The sequence below is a fragment of the Petaurus breviceps genome, unplaced genomic scaffold (assembly GCF_028583685.1).
Source record: "Petaurus breviceps papuanus isolate PSGF00001 unplaced genomic scaffold, PetGlider_PUasm1.0 115, whole genome shotgun sequence".
NCBI lineage: Eukaryota > Metazoa > Chordata > Mammalia > Diprotodontia > Petauridae > Petaurus > Petaurus breviceps.
The window spans coordinates 7,935,524-7,956,885 of NW_027185612.1; the positions used below are offsets into that span (position 1 = coordinate 7,935,524).

The 21,362-nt window shown below is 36.5% G+C and overlaps 1 protein-coding gene and 1 long non-coding RNA gene across 9 annotated transcripts in view; both read left to right on the forward strand.

Moving 5' to 3' along the window:
* LOC138158349 (uncharacterized) overlaps positions 1-21,362 on the forward strand; it is a 1,179,890-nt gene that overhangs the window by 138,424 nt on the left and 1,020,104 nt on the right. The gene's annotated exons all lie outside the window — the stretch shown is intronic.
* RBM33 (RNA binding motif protein 33) overlaps positions 1-21,362 on the forward strand; it is a 173,129-nt gene that overhangs the window by 14,481 nt on the left and 137,286 nt on the right. For all 8 annotated transcript variants that reach the window (XM_069084477.1, XM_069084429.1, XM_069084437.1 and 5 more), the window contains exon 2: positions 4,525-4,603. In XM_069084477.1, coding sequence (XP_068940578.1) covers positions 4,525-4,603 — 79 coding nt within the window. The remainder of the gene's footprint in view (positions 1-4,524; positions 4,604-21,362) is intronic.

Here is a 21,362-nt window from a genome sequence, read left to right on the forward strand (position 1 = left end):
TTCCTTGCCTGTAGAATGAAGAATTTTTATTAGATGACATTCAACTTTACTTCTAACTTCTGGAGTTTTAGGTAGTTAAGGGATTTGAAGTAGTGGTATAGCAATAGCTTCAATCTGGAGACTTAATCTCTTCATGGTTGAGTGGCAGGAAAGTCCATTGATCTTTGTTGATGATAGAGACAATCTATTTCAATATTGTTATTTTATAAATGAGGAAACTAAAGCCCTGAGAGAGTAAGTGACCAGTCCAGGGTTACATAATTAGTGAGAAGTAGAACTGGGATTTGAACACATATACTTTGACTCCAAATTCAGTTTTCTTTCCACTATACCATACTAATGAAAGAGATGAAATGGCACCATTGATTAGCTGAAATATTTGTTGAATTGAACATAAATGATTATTCTTGTGAAGTATTTTGTGTCATACAGTATTACCAAGAAATATTTTTTATGGGAATGCATGGAAAAAAAGTTATTTACTTAGTACATGCAAAACTGCTAACTACTGGGGGGCACAAACCAGAAAAGCAAGACAGTGTGTTCCCAAGTTCACATTCAAATGGAGGAGACAACACTTAGACAACAATTCAGATGGAGAGGTCCCGTGATTTTGGTGTGTAGCAGCAAAAGAGGAATGCACCTTGTTTAATGTCATTTCCAGTGATAAAATCATATCAGTTTTTGATGTTGAATCATTTGATGTTGCCTAGGAAAGGACTTTAGTGGTGAGAACTTCTATTTTTGGTTTATCTGTCATTTTGGTAGTTGAGGGAAAGAAGGATGGTGCTCTTGCATCTTTAGAGGCAGCTTCTATGTGGTATTTTCTTCATAAAGTTTGCTCACCAAGATGATGGCTGCATGGGCAGGACTAGAAGGACTGGTAGTCTCAGGGGCGCTATTACCCACAGGGCTCATGGACTTTCCTGGTTAGCAGTGATAGTGGTGGCAGTGATGGCTAGCCCCTTCTTCACAAGGGTTGCTCCCCCCCTCAGTGATGGCTGTGGTAGGCTAGGCTAGAAGTAGAGCCTTCTTGTGTGGCATTTAGCAAATAGTTCCAATTTTCATTAATTTCTTTACCTTAAAGTTGTACCAGGAGTTCTCCAAACCTGTGGAACCACAGTTGCCCCCTCCTCCTCTTGCCTATCAATTTATCTAAACTTTTCTTGAAGATTTTTTAAAGTTGATATATTATTTGGGATTATGAATTCTATATATTTATAACCTATTCGGTAAAATCCAGTTCAACCTCTTACAATCCTAGAAAACCCTCCTTGAAATCCTGTCTAGAATTCACAGATTATATATCTCTATAGTACATTAGTATCCTATACAATGTGCGTGCTTTATATCATGAATTCAGTGAGATGTTTGGCAGATCAAATTCTCTCTCTTTAGATGTGTGTATGTGTATGAACATATATAAAATATATGATGAGTGCCTGCTAATGCCTATAATTTGGCTGTTTCTTATCCCCTGATATTAGCATTGCAAAATGTATCTAGTACTTTGTTTTTAGTGGCTATTTTCTCTAACTTTTACCCTTGTCAGAGCTAAATTTAACACTGTCAGCCACTCTTTTTATGCCTTTGTATTTTTGACCTATTTTTGCAACATTTTGGAGATTTTAATGTTTCCGTCAGAATCTAAACCCTACTCCTATCCTCTCCCAGTCACCTTTTTCTTTTTCTAAAAGTGAAAACAGTTCATCTTTAAGTAATTTAGTCACATGCACTTGCTGTTTGGATCCTTTGCTACATCCTCGATGACCTTTGTCTTGGCAGTTATATTGATTGTAATTCTTGGTGGTTTTCTTTTCTATTTTCCCTCCTTTCAAAGCCAGCTCTTTCTTTCATCCTTAGAACCCCCATTTAGCTCAGAGGTCAGCAGTCTCTTTAATCTTGATTGCCAGTGTGGTTAAGCAGTGTCCTTGTGCACTCCTGGAAAATCTATGACATATAGATCTAAAAGGCAGAGGAAAAAGAATGGACTGGGGAAAAATGAACAGGGATAGACATACAAGGAAGCATGCATATAGATTGGAAGGAGAAATGTTAGATACTTAGACTGAATCTTTTTTTTAAAAGATACTTTAGATGATGCTTAATTTGGAAAAAGACACTATAGAACTGGATTTTTGAATTTTGTTCACTGAAGGGGTTTGAATGCCGTGGTTAGATAGAGTTTTGTTTTGCTGAAACAGTAAAAACAAGACTGGCCAAACAGAAACACCTGTGTTGTAGAAGCCCCAGGTAGGATCAGGTTGAGGAATTCTTATGAACTATTCTTTTGAGTATGTGATCCAAGCATATTCACCCTTAGTATGATTGTACACCCTTTAAACAAAATTCTAAAAGCAGGTCATACTAGGAGGATTTTCCAAAACCTTTTGAAAGAAAGAAAGAAACCTTGTTACTTTTGGTCCCTTCAGTATACTGTCAAAGTATAGCTATAAAGATTTAAGGCTCCAATGGATTGGATGGTCACCAATTTGAATTCAGAAGAATCTCACATTACCTCTTGTTTCCATTCTACCTTCAAAGACAATTTGAATATGTTGGAATAGTTTGTTTTTTTTTTTATGGTTGAGAGGGAAAGTTTTCTTTGTCGAAATGACTGAAAGGAGAGAAATATGGCTATCTTTTAAAATTCAGTTTATCCAGTTTCAATGACTATGTGACACTTGAACAACAAAGACTTCATGGCATTGTTTTGTGTCTTTTTAGGCTATGTAATTTTCTTTAAGTATAAAAAGAACAAGCAGGAGTCAGGTCTTAGTGCTCTGATTGAATGAATGAATGTCACTTTGGGATTTCTTGTAAGCTTGATTTTCACTTACAAATAACGTGTGTGTGTGTGTGTGTGTGTTCATTTTCATTTTGTTGGGTGGAAATAGAATTCTAGAAAACATTTGTCTTTTGTGGCCAGTCTAACATAGCTGCGAGTCAAGAGTTGAGGATGAAGAAGTTGCTTCTGGAGTAGAAATGAAGTGAACCAGTGTGGGATGGTGGGAAAAGCTCCCAATTTTGATTCCACCCTTTGTTTTGCTTCTTGGGTATGTTTGTAATCAGCAGAAAAAAAACAAGTAGACACAGCAGGGAAAGATTAAGATTTAGTAAGCAAGATCTTGGTAATAATGTGCATATTGAAAATAAGATACACTCAAGAACAGTCTTACAGATAATATTGTTATCATTATTATTCTGTGGCTGTTACTTTTCCTTCTAGTTTCTCTCCTATTGAGGCCAAACTAAATTTTGCTGTTCTTGAGCACCTTTCATCAATAGCTTCTAGTTACTTAATCCAGCTAAACTAGTGCAGTGGATTGAATGCTGGACCTGGATTCAGGAAGACTCAAATTCAAATGTGGCCTCAGACACTAGCTGTGTGACATTGGGCAAATCATTTAACTTCTCTTTCACTCAGTTTCTTCATCTGTAAAAAATGGGGACAATGGCACCAACTTCCTGTATTTGTTGTGAGGATCAAATGAAATAATATTGGTAAAGCAGCCTGCACATACTAGACACTTGATCAGTGCTTGTTTCCTTCCGTCTTCTCTCCCTCCTTCCCTTTCTCTTTCTTTCCTTCCTTTGTCTTTTTGGTGTTATGAAATAAGAGAAAGTGTAGGACTTGATTGTGTCTTGTTCCAAATTCACTCCATATTATTGACAAGCCCAAGGTATTTTTTCTTATTTGTTGGTCTGATTCCTATCTTAGCTATACTAACCCAAGGCCCCTGGGGAAGGGTGTCTGCTGCTAGTCTTCCTACATAAAATTTGCACTTCGTTTTATTTTCCCAGCAGTATGGTTTTTAAATTTCCTATTATATTTGCTTTTAGTGAATAAATGGGGATTAATTTTTAATGATGTATTTTAAAAATTTGATTATAAATTATAAATATTACAAAGGTCCTATAGATAGTATGTAAGTTTTATTTATTATTTAGAAAAGAAGAAATAGTTTAGATTTTATACAGTGTTTTACAGTTTAGAAATGCTCTCCATATATTCTCATTTGGTCCTCCTAATAACTCTGAGATAGGTGGGATAAGTACTATTAACCATATTTTATAGATTAGGAAATTGAGGCTCAGAAGAGAAAAAATAGGTCACATGACTGATAACTAGTTAAGCTAGAGCTTAAACCTGGGTCTTATGACCTTAAACATAATGGTCTTTTCATTGTGCTTTGTTATTTTCCTATGATTTTCTTTCTTCTACCTTTTTCTTTACAAAGTATGCTTTTCTCTAGTCTTTGCCTACACTTACCGACATTTCCTTATACACAGTGGTACTTAATAAAGAATTGTTTTCCTCTCATAAGACTGGGTGCCTTAATTATTGCCCATTAATTTAAAAAAAAATCCTTATATTTGGGCATATTCAACTGAAAAGAGAAGAGTTCATAATAAATTTTATGTAGATTTATAGAATTCTTAATTATTTGTTTTAGAATTTTTTTTGCATATATGTCTGTTTTATTCTAGTAAGAACTATTTTTAATGAAGTCTTCTTTGCAGATGATGACTTTGATCAGTTTGATAAGCCTGGTGCAGAACGGTCTTGGAGAAGAAGAACTGGGGATGATGACTGGGACAGGTACTTAAAAAATTTTCATATTCAGATGCAGTAGATTAATTTTATGGCCCCTGGAAGGGCACTTTGTACTCTAATGCTTAATAGAAGTTCACATACAAATGAAGTGTTGGTTATATTTATATGTTAATGTATTCTTTATAGTTCCTTATGTTCACATAAACTATTTTAGTGGGTAGAAGTGACAGTATATGTACGTAGTGGGGCATTCAACAAAGATATGTACATATACACTGCACAAATATACATCAAATAAAAATATGCAAAATAGTTAAATACAAAGTATTTTGAGAGGGAGGGTACTAGTGGATGGGGGAGGATCTGGAAATGCTTCTTGAAGAAGTTAGTGCTTAATCTGCATCTTAAAGGGAGAAAAGGAATCTGTGAGACTGAAAGGGGAGAGTGCATTCCATTTTTAGGGACTGACCATAGCAAAAGTATGGAGGCCAGATGAGTGTGAGAACAGAAAGAAGACCAATATGGCTGGTCACAGAGCATGGGAGGGGGAAGTAATGCACAGTGAATCTGGAGTGTGTAGGGTTTTAAAAGCTTGAAAGTGGAGTTTATATTTGGTCCTAGAGCCAGTAGGAAGCTACTGGAATTGATTGAGTAGGGGAGTCACATGGTTGTTAGATCTGTGCTTAGAGAAAATTACTTAATACATTATTATTTATAAAATAAACAGTTTACAATATGATACAAATATTAACTTAATATAATATTAATATGTACATCTTAGGAAAACATTAGTGAAGTTTTTAATGCCTAAACTGTGTTGACTGGGTTATTTGGTTTTGTAATCAGGAGTTGGTTGTCTCTGGTGTTATTGCATAAGCAACTGTTTTTACCCAGTCTTTAAGTTATGGGGGCAGGTGTGACACACACATACAATTCTATGTTACACATATAATTACATATGATACACATTACATAAAATACATATGTGTGTGTATACATGCATACACATAAAATATAATTTTTTGGGAAGGGAGCAAGGTAATCAAGGTTAAGTGACTTGTTCAGGGTCATATAGGTAGTAAGTATCAAGTGTACGAGGCCAGCTTTGGAGGCAGGTCGTCCTTACTCGGGGACAAATACTGTATTTGCTGCACCACCTAGCTGTCCCATATATATAATTTTTGAAAATAGTACATATTTTTTGTAGTAACTTAAAAAATGGAAGGCGTCATATCATAGTGGTTAAAGGGTTGACCTTGGAGTTAGGAAGACCTAATTAAGTTCCTACTTCTGTGATATACTGATTCTGTAATTATAGACAAGATACCTAACTTCTTAGTGCCTTAGATAACTCTTTAAGATTGAGTTATCAGAGTTGTTAATCTATGTTGGTGGAAGAGTTTCCAATAGATCTGGTTCCAAAACTATCTAAAACCTATAGCTTAATAATAACATGCTAAATCTTCCTTGATAAGTTAAATTCTTTTCAAGAAATTTTTTGCTCTTTGGATATAATGTAATTTTCTGTTAAATTTTATGCCTTCATTGAGCGGTAGCTAATAATGTAATGTAAATTTAGTAGAACTATAGAAATTTCTCAATACAGCTAGGATAATTAGAATTAGATTTTGAAAAGACTGTGTTCTTTGATAATAGAATGCCTTTTCTACAACTGATTTATATTTTTTGTGAAATTGATTCTTTTTGTCTTATGATTTCTGAGTACAATTTTAATGCCTATTTTTTGGAAATCTGCTAAAGATTGAATGAAATAATGAAATCTTTCCTTTATCAGACATTGGGAAAGTATTTAAATAGCTCTCTAATTCAATCCGTTCCTGAATAGGGATTCCCTTTATCACCAATCCAACAAGAGGTTATCCAGCCTTTGTCTGAAGACTTCCAATAAGGGAGAACCCAGTATTTCTGAAAGAAACCCATCCTAGTTTTGGTCACCTCTTTATTAGGATGTTTCATCAAGCCTAAATTTGCATCTTTGTAACTTCTAGCCTTTGCTCCTGGTTCTTCCTTATGGGGCTAAGAAGAATAAGTTTGATTCCTTTTCCATATGGTACCCTTTCATATATCTGTGAAGAAAGCTATTCTGGTCTTTCCTTAGTTATTATTTAAAACCAAAGATCTGTGGTCCTTTCAGCTACTCCTCATGACATTTACTCAAGGCCTTGCACTGCCCTAGTTCCTTGCTGTGAATGATCTCAAGCTTACCAATGTGATTCCTAAAATTTGGTGCTGAGTGTGATGTTCTATGTGTGATCTATCAATACCTTTTTCTGGAAGCTTCATTCTCTATAAGCATTGCCTAACCAATCAGATACTATCCTTTGTAAATTATGCCTCTACAGTGTATTTTGTGTTTATACCCTTTTTTTAGAGCTTACACTTATTTTGGAGCCTCATCACCAGTATACAAATTGAACCCCTTGTATCAGTTCTTTCTCCTCCCCAGTCCTCCAGATTGCTGCCAAAATAATTTTTATAAAGCACAGGTTCATCATGTCACTTTACTGCTCAGTTTTCAGTTTTTGCTCTTGCTTCTAGGATATACCAATTCTTATTGTCATTAAAAGTTCTTCATTAGTTAGCCTCTAACCTGCCTTGTCAGACTTGTTTCACATCACTCATATTAGACTGTTTCTTTTTCCTTGAACTTGCAGTTTCATATCTTGTCTCAGTGTCTTTGCATAGCCATGTCCCCATGGCCTAGAATGCACTTCCTCCTTTCCCTCACCTTTTTTTGTGGGGGGGAGGGCAGGGCCGTTGGGGTTAAGTGACTTGCCCAAGGTCACACGGCTAGTGTTATGTGTCTGAGGTCTTATTTGAACTCAGGTCCTCCTGACTCCAGGACTGGTGCTGTATTCACTGTGCCACCCAGCTGCCCCTCACCTTTTAAAATAAGTGCCTTCATTCAACCCTTAGTTCCTGTGCTAACTCCTATAGTAAGCATTTTATAATTCCCTTCTGTTTAAATATTATCCCCTCAATGAAATGTGAAGTTTTTGAGGGCAGCTACTGGAATTTTTGTTGTTTTATTTTTGTAACTCCCTTCCTGGCTCAGTGCCTTGAATATAGTAGCCTCTTAATTAATGCTTATTGAATTGAATTAAATTCAGGCCCTCTGTTGACATAAGTAGTGTCAGCATTGAATTAATAATGATAATAGTAACTCAGAGCTTTTGATATACATTTTCATTATACTCACATAACTCTGTATGGGCAGAGAAGGGACTAGAACTTGGGTCTTTTGCCTCTCAGACCCATTAGTGACTGAAATTCACTGTAATGACTGCTTTAAGTAAAGATTCTCAGATTTCAAAAGGTTGTAGCAGAGCTTCTATTTGTTTCTCCAGGGTAATAGATTCCCTGACCTAGTGTCAGAGGTCTTTGGGTATCTCTGAAAGCATTATTCTTTCAACTTAAAAAAGTATTATTTCCATTGGACTGTGAGGTATCACTTACACATCTGTGTAGAATGTTTGTACCTCAGAGGGCATATAAACTTACTCCAATTTTGGTTAGCTCTCTTTGTTAGGATGTTATATCATCGTTTTTCTGAAGAAATGTCACACTGAAGAAATTGCAGCTCCTTTGAAGTATGGAGTTACCTTGTTGAGTAACAGAGATATATATTGTCTTACTTAGTTTACTCAAAATCATCATAGTGACATAAAATAAATGTTAAATATAACTTATTCAAACACTTTCACTAATCATTTTTATTTCATAATGTTTTGTTTTTTTTAAAGAGGGGTCAGTTGATTAAGTGACTTACCCAGGGACTAACAGCTAGTAAGTGTCTGAGGTTAGATTTGAACTCACGTCCTTCTGACTCCAGGGCCATAGCTCTATCCATTGCATCACCTAGCTCCCCCTATTTCGTAATGTTTTAAATTTATATTGCAAATGGAACTCAAAGCTTATTATCGTACTAAGGCATCTGTATCCTTAGTTTTTGTTAGTTGGAGAGAAAGGCAAGAATTTGAACCTGCTATGTGCTCTTCTGACTGTAGGTTCCTCTTCACCTGCTTGCTATAAACAGTGAAATGCTCAGGGATTGAGAATTGAGATCTTCCTTTCTGGAATATGGTCTAGGTTAGGAAGCACTACTTTATTCAGTCAGGGAAGTTTGCATTTGAACTAGAAGACATCCTAATTCAATATGATGTTGTTATACTCCTAGATTCTTAAATACTTTAGTTATTGTTTTTATTCGATTTAATAGTCATTTATTAAATGCCTACTGTGTGTGAGGTGTTGTGTTAGGCACAAGAGATACCAAGGGGAAAAATGGCAAATTCAATACCTTTTTCTCAACTTTCATCTTTGTTGACCTCTTTATAGCCCTTGTCACTATTGATTACTCTTTTCTCATTGATAGTAGTGTTGTATACTGGTTCTTTCTAATTGTTCTTTCCTACTTATTTTGGAGCCTTATCACTGAATACTTCCTTTTGTAGATGAATACTTTTTGCTGAATTCTTCCTTTTGTAGATGATGTTCACATATATGTAGCTCTAACCTCTCTACTGATTTCTAGTTTCCCATTGTCTTTTGTCTTTTGAACATTTCAGCCAGGCTGTCCTGTAGACATCTTAAACTCAACATGTCCAAATTTGAACTCATCTTTCTCCATAAAAGTTCCCTGCTTCACAACTTTCCTGTTACTCTGGAGGATACCACCACTCTTCCAGGCACATAGGTTTGCAACCTGTGTGTCATCTTCTATTCTTCACTCACACTCACCCTACATATTCAATTTATTGTCAACTCTTGTCACTTCTGCCTTCACAATATTCCTTTTCTACTCACAGAGCTAGCGTTCTGGTACAGGCCCTTGACATTTCATGCCTGAACTATTGCTGTAGCTTTTTGGTTGGTTTCTCTGTCTCAGGTCTCTATCCACTTCAATTTATCTTCCACTTAGCTGACACAAGAGTTTCCTAAAGTAGAGGTCTGACCATGTCACTCTGCTGTTCAGATTCTGATGAATTGCCTTTAGGATCAAATATAAAATCCCGCCTGGCATTTAAAGCTCTTCGTAGACTGGCCCCTTCCTCTTTTTCTGCCTTCTTAAGCTTTACTCCATTCCCATACTTTTTGATCACTGACCAACTTGTTCCTTACACATTGGCACGCATTGGCACTCTGTTTCCAGATTCAGGTCCTTTTCACTGCTCTCTCCCCTGCCTGGAATATTCTTCCTTCCTTCCACCTTCATCAAATTCAGTTTAAATCCCACCTTCTGTAAGAGGTTGTTCCTGGCATTTCTAGTACCTCCCTCAACTTTATACCGGTTGTTTCGGAGCTACATAGTTACTTGCACATCGTCTCCTTTTTAGGTCTTAAGTTTTCTGAGGATGGGGTCCATGATATTGCTTTTCTTTGTATTCCCACTTCTTAGCACACTTAACACAGTGTGTCACATAGTAGGTGCTTAATAAATGCTTGTTCACTGACTGACTCATTTGACCAGTGAAGAGAGGGAAGTGTGTTTTTGAAAAATCTCTTTAGGAATATGCTTAGTCATAATAATGCCATGTTTGTAGTTTGAGAGCTTTTTTACCCCCATTTATACTGTCATCATGTACAGTTTTTTCTTTTAAAAAAAATTCCCATATGTTTCTGAGTTTTTTTGTTTCATCTGGTACAATAATGTTCCATTGCGTTCATGAACCACAACTTCTGTAACTATTCCCCAGGTAATGACACCCATTTGCTTCCCTACAGTGAGCTTTGATCCTGTTGTCTTTCACTCCAATGATTGATTAGCTATTAACCAGGAGTCCTTTGTTCCCATCATACTTTCCATTTTTCCAAACTTCCTAATCTTCATTTTTGTTCATCTCCATCCCTACAGCAAGACAATCCCTTTTTCTGTTTCTCTTTAATTGATTCTTACTTTCCAAGAGGGCTATTCCAAATCATCTTTGCTCTCCTCAAATAACCCATGTTCCCCACCCCCTGTCCTCTCAGCTAAGGTGTTTGCCTTGTAAACTTGTATTGTGTGGTACTGAAAAAATAAAAGCCATCAATGTTGAGGTCCTTTTTTTTTTCCTTCTACATTTTGAAACCCCTTGACATATCCCTATCTCATGTTTTAATTCAGTGTCATGAAAAGGCCCTTCTTACCAAGACTTGTCTCTCTACATGTACCCTTATACCCTCACCTTCTAGCAGATTGCCCTCACAATTCCCTTTTATCTCTTGAGTTTTGCTGTTATTTTTCTCCTTATTTCCTATAAACATACCTGTCTCCTCCATTAATTTTTTTAATATTTTATTTTGTAAATATATCTAAATTACATGTGAAATTTTTTAACATTAATTTGAAAATTTTTTTTGAGTTCCACAATTCTTCCTTCTGCCCTTTCCTCCCACCCCTTGAGAAGGCAAAGCAATATGATATAGATTATGCATGTAAAGTCATGCAAAACATTTTCCGTGTTGCAAAAGAAGACATATACATGTATGTATTTATACACCCACAGCAAGAAACAAAGTTTAGAAGTATGCTTCAATCTGAAATCAGAACTTCAGTTCTCTCCCTGGAATTGTCTTGATTGGAGTAAGCTAAGTCTTTTTGCAGTTGATCATCCTTACAGTATTGTTGTTGTGTATACTGTTTTCCTGGTTCTGCTTACTTTACTTTACATTAGTTCATATCCTCCATTCTTATAAAGCCCTTGCTAGATCCTACTATGCTCTTACACTATCATCCTGTCTCTCATCTCTTTCCCAGATAATCTCTCAGACCTCTGCAGTTTGACTTCCTCTTCATTCATCTCTTTTTGAAGTTCCAAATGGTCTCTTAATTGCTAAACACTATGACTTTTTCTCTGTTCTCTTTCTTTTTTGTATTCTTTGCAGCATTTGACACTGCTACTGTTTTCTCCTTCTAGATATTCTCTTCTGTCTGGGTTTTAATGCATTGTTCTTATGCTTGTCTACTTCCCTGTTAACTTTTCTGGTTCATTGTATTCTTCATTCACATTAGGCACCCCCCCACCCCAATTTTGGCGCTGTCCTTGGCCACCTTCTCCTTTTATACACATTTTCTCAGTGATCTCTTTTAACTTCCACAAGTTTGATTATCATCTCTATGCAGATGAATCTTTATCTCCCTCTTAAGCTTCAGTCTCATACCACCAACCACCTATTAGATATTAAAATTTTTTTTCTTTATAATCTGTCTCTCCTGCTGCCCTGCATTTATTTCCCTTCATTGAACAACAAAACAAACTAAAAATCCTTACTATAAACATGTGTAGCCCAGCAAAACTCATGCCCAACTATATGCCAATAAAACTAACTAAATTAAATAGACGAATATTTACAAAAATATAAATTGCCCAGATTAATAGAATGGGAAATAGAATACTGAAATAACCCTTTCTTAGAAAAAGAAATGGAACAAACCATAAATGAACTCTCTAAGGAGAGAAAAAACCCAGGACCAGGTGAACTTACAGGTTAATTCTACCAAACATTTAAAGATCTTTTATGTAAGCTGTTTGAAAAAAAAAATAGGTGAAAAAGACACATGAAATTCCTTCTATGACAAATGCAGTTTTCATACCTAAACCAAAGGGAGTCAAAACAGAGAAAGAAATATGTAGAACAATTTCCATTATAATTATTGATGCAAACATTTTCAATAAAATACTAACAAGAAGATTACAGTAATATGTCATATAGATCAAATGTTATGACCAGGCAGGATTTATAACAGGAATGTAGAAAAATTGTAAGCATAGTTGACCATATTAGTAACAAAAACAGCAAAAGTCACATGATCATTTCAATAGATGCAGAAAAAAGCTTTTTACAAAACACAATACCCGTTCTTTTTTAAAAAAAAATTAAGAGGGGCGGCCAGGTAGCACAGCGAGTAAGAGCATTGGCTCCAGTGTCGGGATGACCTGGGTATCAAATCTGGGCTCAGATACTCAGCACCACACCCAGAAATAACTGGCCTTGTAACCTTGAGCAAGTTACTTAACCCTGATTGCTTTAAAAAAAAGTTAGAAAGCATAGGAGTAAGTGGAGTTTTCTTTAAAATAAAAAGCATTATCTAAAACCAAAAGCAAGCTAGTTATCTGTAATAAGGATAGGCTAGAAACATTTTTATTTATTTTTATTTTTTATGTCTTAAACATTTTTATTTTTATTTATTTTTTTCAAATGCTTTATTAACTTCTGATTTACATCATTCATTTCCATCAGATTTTGAGTTACAAATTTTCTCCCTGTTTTTCCCCTACCCACCGCCCCAAAATAGCAGTCCCACAGGATATCCCCTCCTTCAATCTGCTCTCTCCCATATTTTCTCCCATAACCTTTTTGACTTTTCCAGTGGATCTCTATGCCCCAGTGCCTGTATATCTTCCCAATTACATGTAAAATAGTATTAATAATAATATATATGTATATATATATATTTGAATATTTGATTTTAAAACTTTGAATTCCAGATTCATTCCCTTCCTCCCTTGTCACCCACCCTTACTCGTAAAATAAGCAGTTCAATATAGGTTGTACATGTGTGGCTAATGCAAAACAATAACATAGTAGATATATTGTAAAAGACTGACTATATTTCCCTCCCTTCTATCCCACCTCCTACTTGTTCTATTCTCTATTTTGATCCCGTCCCTTTTCAAAAGTGGGTGCTTCTAACTTCCCTCGCCCCCAGCCTGCCCTCCCTTCCATCATCCCCTCTCTCATCCCCTTCCCCTCCTACTCTCCTGGAGGGTGAGATACCCTATTTAGTGTGTATTTCATTTCCTCCTCAAGCCAAATTCAGTGGGAATAAGGTTGACCCATTCCCTTTTGCCTTCCTATCCTTCCCCTCCATTGTAACCATTTACCCTTGCCTCTTCTATATGAGATAGTTTACTCCATTCTGTCTCTCCCCATCTCCTCTCATTATATTCCTCTCTCACCTCTTAATTTCACCTTTTAAGTATCATCCCTTCCTGTTAAATTGGTCCTGTGCCCTCTATGTATACCTGTAAACATATATAACACATTCACATATGTATTCATATGCCCATATACCCTCACATATATATATATTTCTATTCCCTTCAACTACTGAGAAAAGTTTCATAAGTTACAATTATTGTTTTTCCATGTAGGAATGTTAATAGTTCAACTTTGATAAGTTCCTTATGATTTCTTTTCGCTGTTTACCTTCTCATGCTTCTCTTGCTTCTTGTATCTGAATGTCACATTTTCTATTCAACTTTGGTTTTTTCAGCAAGAATGCTTGAAAGTCCTCTATTCCACTGAATGACCATATTTTCCCCTGAAACATGATACTCAGTTTTGCTGGGTAGGTGACTCTTGGTTTTTATCCCAGCTCCTTTGACCTCCGGAATATCATATTCTGAGCCCTTCGATCCCTCCGTGTAGAAGCTGCCAGATTCTGGGTTATCCTGATAGTGTTTCCACAATATTCAAATTGTTTCTTCCTGGCTGCTTGTAATATTCTCTCCTTAATCTGGGAATTCCGGAACCTGGCTATAATATTCCTAGGAGTTTTCTTTTTGGGCTCTTTTTCAGGAGGTGATTAGTGGATTCTTTCAACCTCTATTTTGCCCTCTGGTTCTAAAACATCAGGGCAGTTTTCTTTGAGAACTTCCTGGAGGATGATTTCTAGGTTCTTACTTTGATCATGGCTTTCAGGTAGCCCAACAATTTTTTAAATTATCTCTCCTGGATCTATTTTCCAGGTCAGTGGTTTTTCCTATGAGATATTTCACATTGCCTTCTATTTGATTTGTTTGGATCTCTTTAACAGCATCTTGATTTCTCATAAAGTCATTAGCTTCCATTTGCTCCAATCTAACTCTGAATCAATGATTCTGCTCATTGAGCTTTTTAGATTCTTTTTCCATCTGGCAAATTTGTCTTTTTAAGGCATTCTTCTCCTCATTGCCTTTTTGAGCCTCTTTTGCCATTTGAGTTAGTCTGGTTTTTAAATTGTTATTTTCCTCAGTCAGGCTGTTGACTCTCATTTCGTAGTTTTCTTGCATCGTTCTCATTTCTCTTCCCAATTTTTCCTCCACTTCTCTTATCTGCTTCTTAAGGTCCTCTATGGCCTGTAACCAGCTCCTATTTTCCTTGGAAGCTTTTGGTGCAGGAGTTCTGACTTCACTGTTTTCCTCTTGTTCCATGCTTGGCTCCTTTTTGTCCCCAAAATAGGACTGTAATGTTGGAATCTTCTGTCTGCTTTGTTTCCTTTGCCTGGTCATGTCTCCCCTCAGTCACTTGACCCCTGGGCTTTTTGCCACAGTAGGACTCTGCCACCAGACAGGGGAGCTTTCTTCCCAAACACTGGGGTTTTCTCAGGTGCTGGAGGTATTAGATGGGTGCCTTCTCTGAGGTCTCCACACGCTCTGGCAAGCTGGACACACACCTCAGAACCTCCACCCTAGACTGCAATCCAGATCCAAGAAGGTTAAAGCAAGAGTGATTACCCCTCAGACTGGTGCTCCCTCTACAGTCTGCAAGGCCAGGAGCTGAAGCTGCCATGTGGCAACCAGCCAGCGGCTCAGTGGCTTCTCACCCTGGGGGCAAAAGCCACACACTCCCACTTAGTGGGTCCCAAAGTCCAGACTGCACTGACCTTTCACTTTGTCCTTCACATCTATGTGTTGACAAGTCTGGAAACGGCCACAGCTGCTGCTGATCTGGAGTCCCTCTGGCCAGCGCTGGTCAGGCCCGCCTTGGGGCTAAAGCCTGGGGTGTGGGGCTGGGTTCGGTTCCCAGAACTCTATGCTGGTTCCTGCTGGCTTGCAGGGCTGTCTTTAGCGAGAGGTTAGCTTCTCTGTGTCATTTTGTGGGTTCTGCAACTCCAAAGCTTGTTTAGAGCCCCCTTTTTACATGGATTGGGGAAGGTGGAAGCCGGAGCAGCGGTGAGGTCCTGCTTCTACTCTGCCATCTTCTAGAAACATTTTTAGTAAGATCAGGGGTGAAGCAATGATATTTTATCACCATTACTATTTAATATTTTATGAGAAATGCTGGCTACTTTAATAAAACAAGAAATAGGTTTTAAAGGAATTCCCACAGACAAAAAAGAAACAAAACTATTAGTTTTTGCAGGTGATATGATGATTTACTTAGATAACCCTAGAAAATAAACTAAAAACCTATTTGAAACAATTAACAATATCAGCAGAATTGTAGGTTGTGAAATAAACTCCATGCAAATCATTAGTATTTCTGTATATTACTAACAAAACCCAACAGGAAGAGCTAGAAAGAGAAATTCTATTTAAAATAACTAATACTGTGTTTCCCCGATAATAAGACCTATCCCGAAAATAAGCCCTCCCCTTACTGTGTAAGATTCCTCTAAAATAAGCCCTCCCCCGAAAATAAGCCCTATGGAGATTGCTACTGTACTGAAGGTGATCCCCTGCGCTACACGCTACATTACGGTACCCTCTGTATGCACCATTCCCCCCCCCCCGTGAAACGCACGCCGCGCTCCGAGCTGCATCCAATCAGAGCTGCAGCAGTGAGCGCATCATCCTGTTCTTCCCCAGTGATTTGCTTGCTGGCGCCATTGAGAGCAGTGCCGCGGAGGAGAGCTGAGGCAGGACAACATAAGCCCTCCCCTGAAAATAAGCCCTCTGGTGTTTTTCTTTCCAAAAAAAAAAAAAAAATAAGACAGTGTCTTATTATCGGGGAAACACGGTAGTATAAAATATTTGGGAGTCTACCTGCCATGACCACACTTTACTAAGGTTTATCCCTCTACCTGTGTTCTCTCTTCTAATTTTCTTCTGATTCTTTGTATGACTTTGTTACTGTGTGTCACTTAGCCTTTTAAAAAACAAAATTTCTTTTAAGAATTTGGTTGCTATGCGTTTCAATGAATAGCTCTTTTGTTTTTAATTATCTTTTTTTTTTGAGAAGTGAGGGGGTAAGGTTGTATAGAGGTCTAGATCTGTAATAACATTGATATCATAAATGTTCTGATTCTGAAGCTGGGTTATCTGTTGGCAGTTCATCTGTAACTTAAGAGAGTTGCTCTGGGCACTAAAAGGTTAAATGTTTAGTCCATAGTCTCACAGGTGATATGTTTTAGAGGCAATATTTAAACTCAGGTTTGCTGACTCCAAAGGTTGGCACTATGTCACTGTGCCAACCTTCTGCTTTTTTTCATTATCTGTGGTGCCTTAAATCATTATGTGGTGTCCCTTCTCTTTTTTCTTTTTTTTTTTTTTGGAGGAGGAAAGCAGGGCAGGGTTAAGTCACTTGCCCAAGTTTCCACAGCTAGTAAGTGTTGAGTGTCCGAGGTCACATTTGAACTCAGGTCCTCCTGGCTCCAGGGCCAGTGCTCCATTCACTGTGCCACCTAGATGCCCTGTCCCTTCTCTTTCTTAAAGAATTAGCAAATAAAAGATCTTTATCTCAAATCATGATGGCAGCCCTTGTTTTTTAAATTGATCTAAAACATAGCAAATTTTATTTTAACCTCTAAACAGTAAAATTTTATATTTTCTTTTCTAATCAGATCTGTAATTCACTTCATTTTTGTTCATCAACATAAAATTTGATTTTCCTTTCTGATATATTACCTTCCAACCAGTATAAAGTACAGTTCTAACACCCAGGGTAATTTTCTGAACTCAAAAATAGCTTCTACCTTTCTGCCCAAACCAAGCAAGAAAGCCCACTTTATTTTGTAAAGATGTAGTCTTAAATATGGTGCTTCATCCTTATTCACACCAAAAATAGATAGATATAGGATACTTGTACTGATACAATTTTTATATACCTTATATTTTATATCTGGAGCCCTGCTGTGTTTTAGATCATGTGTCTCCCTCACTTCCTTGTTTAATTTATGCTTTTAGCATCCGATTTTAAGAAATGCTTTGTGCCTTCAGTTCCTTAAATGATCTGTTTATATTTTGTTCCCTTTTCATTGAGTTCTTCCTTAAAATTAACTAGCCTTTTAAAAAATGATCCTTGTATTAGATTTTATATCCTATACTAGGACTTAAAAGCTGCAGTAGGTTTATTGCTTTCCTACAGCATATGTTAGTATTGAATAATCTTTTATTCTTGGATTAAATTTCCTTGTTAATTTTCCTTTTAAAATTTGATCTGTTGGATCTATTTTATATGTTAAGGACTTTGCCTGCGTCTGGATTTTTTATCAGAAAAGAAATAATTTCATTGAAGAACCAAATTCTCTGATGGTTTTATTCAGTTTTTTGGGATAGGTAATCTTAGAGTAGTGGCCATTTTTATTTATTTGGGGGTATATTGCATTATATCTTCTTTCATTTTTAGCCCCCATTGAGTTGTCTTATAATCTGTTTGGTTCTTTTTCATATGTAAATTCTTTCCTATTGATTGTTGACTAATATCTTGATGCTTTAAAATTAGGGTTCTTCTCTGCTGGCATCCTATGAACCTTGATAATGTCTACTATTTTCTCTGTTTCCAGTATTTAGAGCATTTTTTTTAAGATTCCAGGAATATGGGATATAGGTGTTTTTTGTTTCTTCGTGTTTTTTTTATAGGTGCTCAAAGATCTTATTGAATTGAATTAAAGATCTTATTGAATTCTGTCTTCTAGGTCTATGCCTTTGTTTTCTATAGTTCTGAGGCCTTCTGTTTCTGTGGAATTTTTTTTTGTCCTGTTTGTTATTCTGTTTCTGCACATTTTCCTTCTGCCTAAGTAACTGCACCTCAGACACCCCCATTTCATTTTTCCACTATCTTTCCTAGTTTCTTAACTCTCAAATTTATCTTCATTAATTCTTTCTTTGCTGATCTTATTCCTCTTCTTATCAATGTCATTTGTGTTCTTTATCAGAACTGCTTTGGAGTTTCTTGTGATTATCTGTTCTTGAGGGAACATTGTTATTCCAGCCTTGATTTTTCTTTGTAGGAATTTCATCTTTCTTTAAAAAAAAAAAGTTTAGTCATTTCATTGAAACTCTCTTGCTTATCATTTATCAGTCTTCTGTCGCATTTACTTGGCATATTTTTTTTTCCTTTCCCCTCTTTTTTCATTGTTGTCACCATTCTTTGGTTTGGGGCTTGTCATATTTTTGAGGTAGTATAGGAGAATTGGGCTTTAGTCTTTGCCACTTACTCTACCATTTTGTCAGAAGTAGTTCCTTCCCTTCTATGAACTAGCCCAATCCTCAAAAAGCATTTTTGTTCACTTTTTTTTTAAACCTCTGAGGGATATTGTTCCCTTTGTTCCTATTCTCAAAAGTCAAACAACAAGGAAAATTTTTTAGAAAGATGCTGTTTGATGCTCTTAACCATTGCCTCATCCTAGGATAGTCTTTTTTTCTTTTGACTTCTAAAACATCACACTCTCCTGGGTTTTTATTTTCTTCCTTTCCTATTTCCTTGTCCCTTTTTTTGTTGTTGTTCTTGTTAACTTCTGTAATTTAAACTCTCAAATTTATGTAAATGGCATTCTTGTCAGACCTTTTTTCTGGGGTTGAGACCTGCATTCTATAATTGCTTGTAGTACATTTTGACCTGGATTCTTCACTCACATTTCAGACTTCATGTTTAAAACTAGGTTTACTGTCTTTTCCTAGAAATTGGTTGGTGTCCTTTCTTCACTATTCTGTTTTTACTCACCCATGCTCTTGTTTTTAAAATTGTGGACCTACCTTTAATTGTTCACCTCATATCTCGTCACCCACCAAATTCTATCAGTTCTATATCCAGAGTACTGCTCAAGATTCACCTCTTTTATTCATCTTACTGTTATCATAGCCACTTATTTAAACAGTATCATTTCCTTTTTATTCCTAAGGTTTTATCGATACTTGCTGTTATTAAATTTCTGAATATATCCCTCATTTTCCCTCTGTCTAGAACCCTTATAGCAAATAAAAAAAGAAAGATAAAAAAATCAATTTGGTAAAATCAGTTTATTGCTCAATTAAGTCCAACAGCACAAGTTATATTATGTTTTTGCAAAGTATGGGGAGGAAAGTAAATTCTTATGCTTCCTCATTGGTGCTATTCTAGGTCATTATTTTAATGCTCCTCACTTTTGATTTGTTTTTTAATTGTTATACTATACTGTTTTCCTGTTTCTTTTTACTTTACTTTGCTTCATTTTATGTTTTCTTAGACCTCCCTATAGTTTTCATATTTATCTTGTTTTATTGTGAAGTAGTATTCTGTTACAAATTTATGTTCTACAGATTTAGTCCCAATCAGTAGGCATCTACTTTGTTTTTAGTTCTTTGCTAGAACAAAAAAGTCTCCATGTTTTCCTGTTTCTTCTCCTTCCATGCCATCTAGAAACTTTTATTTCTTGTACATAGATGTATCACCAATGTGATATTCACAGCACTGATGGGTACTATGAATAGGCATAGTTCTGAATCGCAAAATATAACAGACTCTCCAAGACAGAAGCAAAACCTTTCTTCAGAAACCAGAAAGCCAAATCCCAACACCAGAAAACCAGATTCATCATAGCAACAAAAAATTCTATACACAGTAACACTACAGAGAGCAACATAATCCCAAAGCCTTCCCACAAACACTCTACAAGCCTAGCTGTCTCCTTGCCTGCATCCTCTCCCACTGCACTAATTGCTCTGACTCCCAGTTTCCTCTGGGCTCTGCTCCACCCATTCAGCAAACTCCTCACACCACAGGCTCCATGTAATTACATTTGGCCTGTTAAGGGACTGGGAGGATCTTCAGATTCTTATTACCATTATAATATATCACTATTATTCAAATCTTGAAGTGATTCCCTATCACTTACAAAGTAAAGGCCATACTCTTTAACCTGACATTCAGAGCCATCTTCAATCTGCTACTCTGCTTCCTTTTCTCAAAGAAGGTATTGTTGAAGATTTGTATAATTATAAGAGGAGGTGTGCCATTCATAGATTCGTGGTGGGGTTAATAGCCCAAGTTCTATATTGGTGCTCCCTGGGGTATTTAAAGTATTAACAACCACCAAAAAAAAACCTTCCAAGCACTAAGAAAGACCTCAAGTATGTTGGTTCACTCAAGTCTTAATCCATCACTTAGTCAGTGTCTTGGTAATTGTTGTCTGCTGGGAGAGTTCAGTTCCTAGCTTTCTCTTTCTGAATTTCTGTCTTTATACTAGGGGACTTCGATATACATATTTGGTGTCTTCTCAATCACCTTAATTTCAGAGTTCTTCAGCTTAATTGTCTCACATGACCTACTTCTCCAATCTACTTTAGCCACCCACAAAGATGGATGGTCACAGTCTTGATCTTGCCATTATTCACAAATGCATCATTTCTTTGTGAACTCTGAAATTCTCTTATCTGATCACAGTCAATTGTCATTCCAATTTTCCCTCTTCTTTGCAAGCCTAAACCCTATTTTTTGTTCTCTTTGGGATCTCCAATTATTTGAGTTCTCCTTCTCAAGCTATCACTTCTGCACTAACTATACTTTCTTTCCTTTCCTGTATTTTACTCTTTGTGAACCATACCAACTCTGTGCCTTCCTCTTGAGTCTGTTGTCCCTTTATTGTATCAATGATTTTGCTCTTCAAGTGTCAGCCTTTGGTCACTTCAACTAACCACAGCCTTTCTTCCTACATGTTTGCTGAATGAAGCTGAAGAAAATCATGAAATTGTTGACTATGTCCACTACAAAATGATGCTACTTAACTTCATCTGGGTTCTCACTATGGCAAGGCATTCTTTTACACTTCCTTAATTAGCTAATTACCGTGCTCACCACAGTTGCTCTCTCAGACCTTTTCATTCCTCTTCAGATGTCCCAT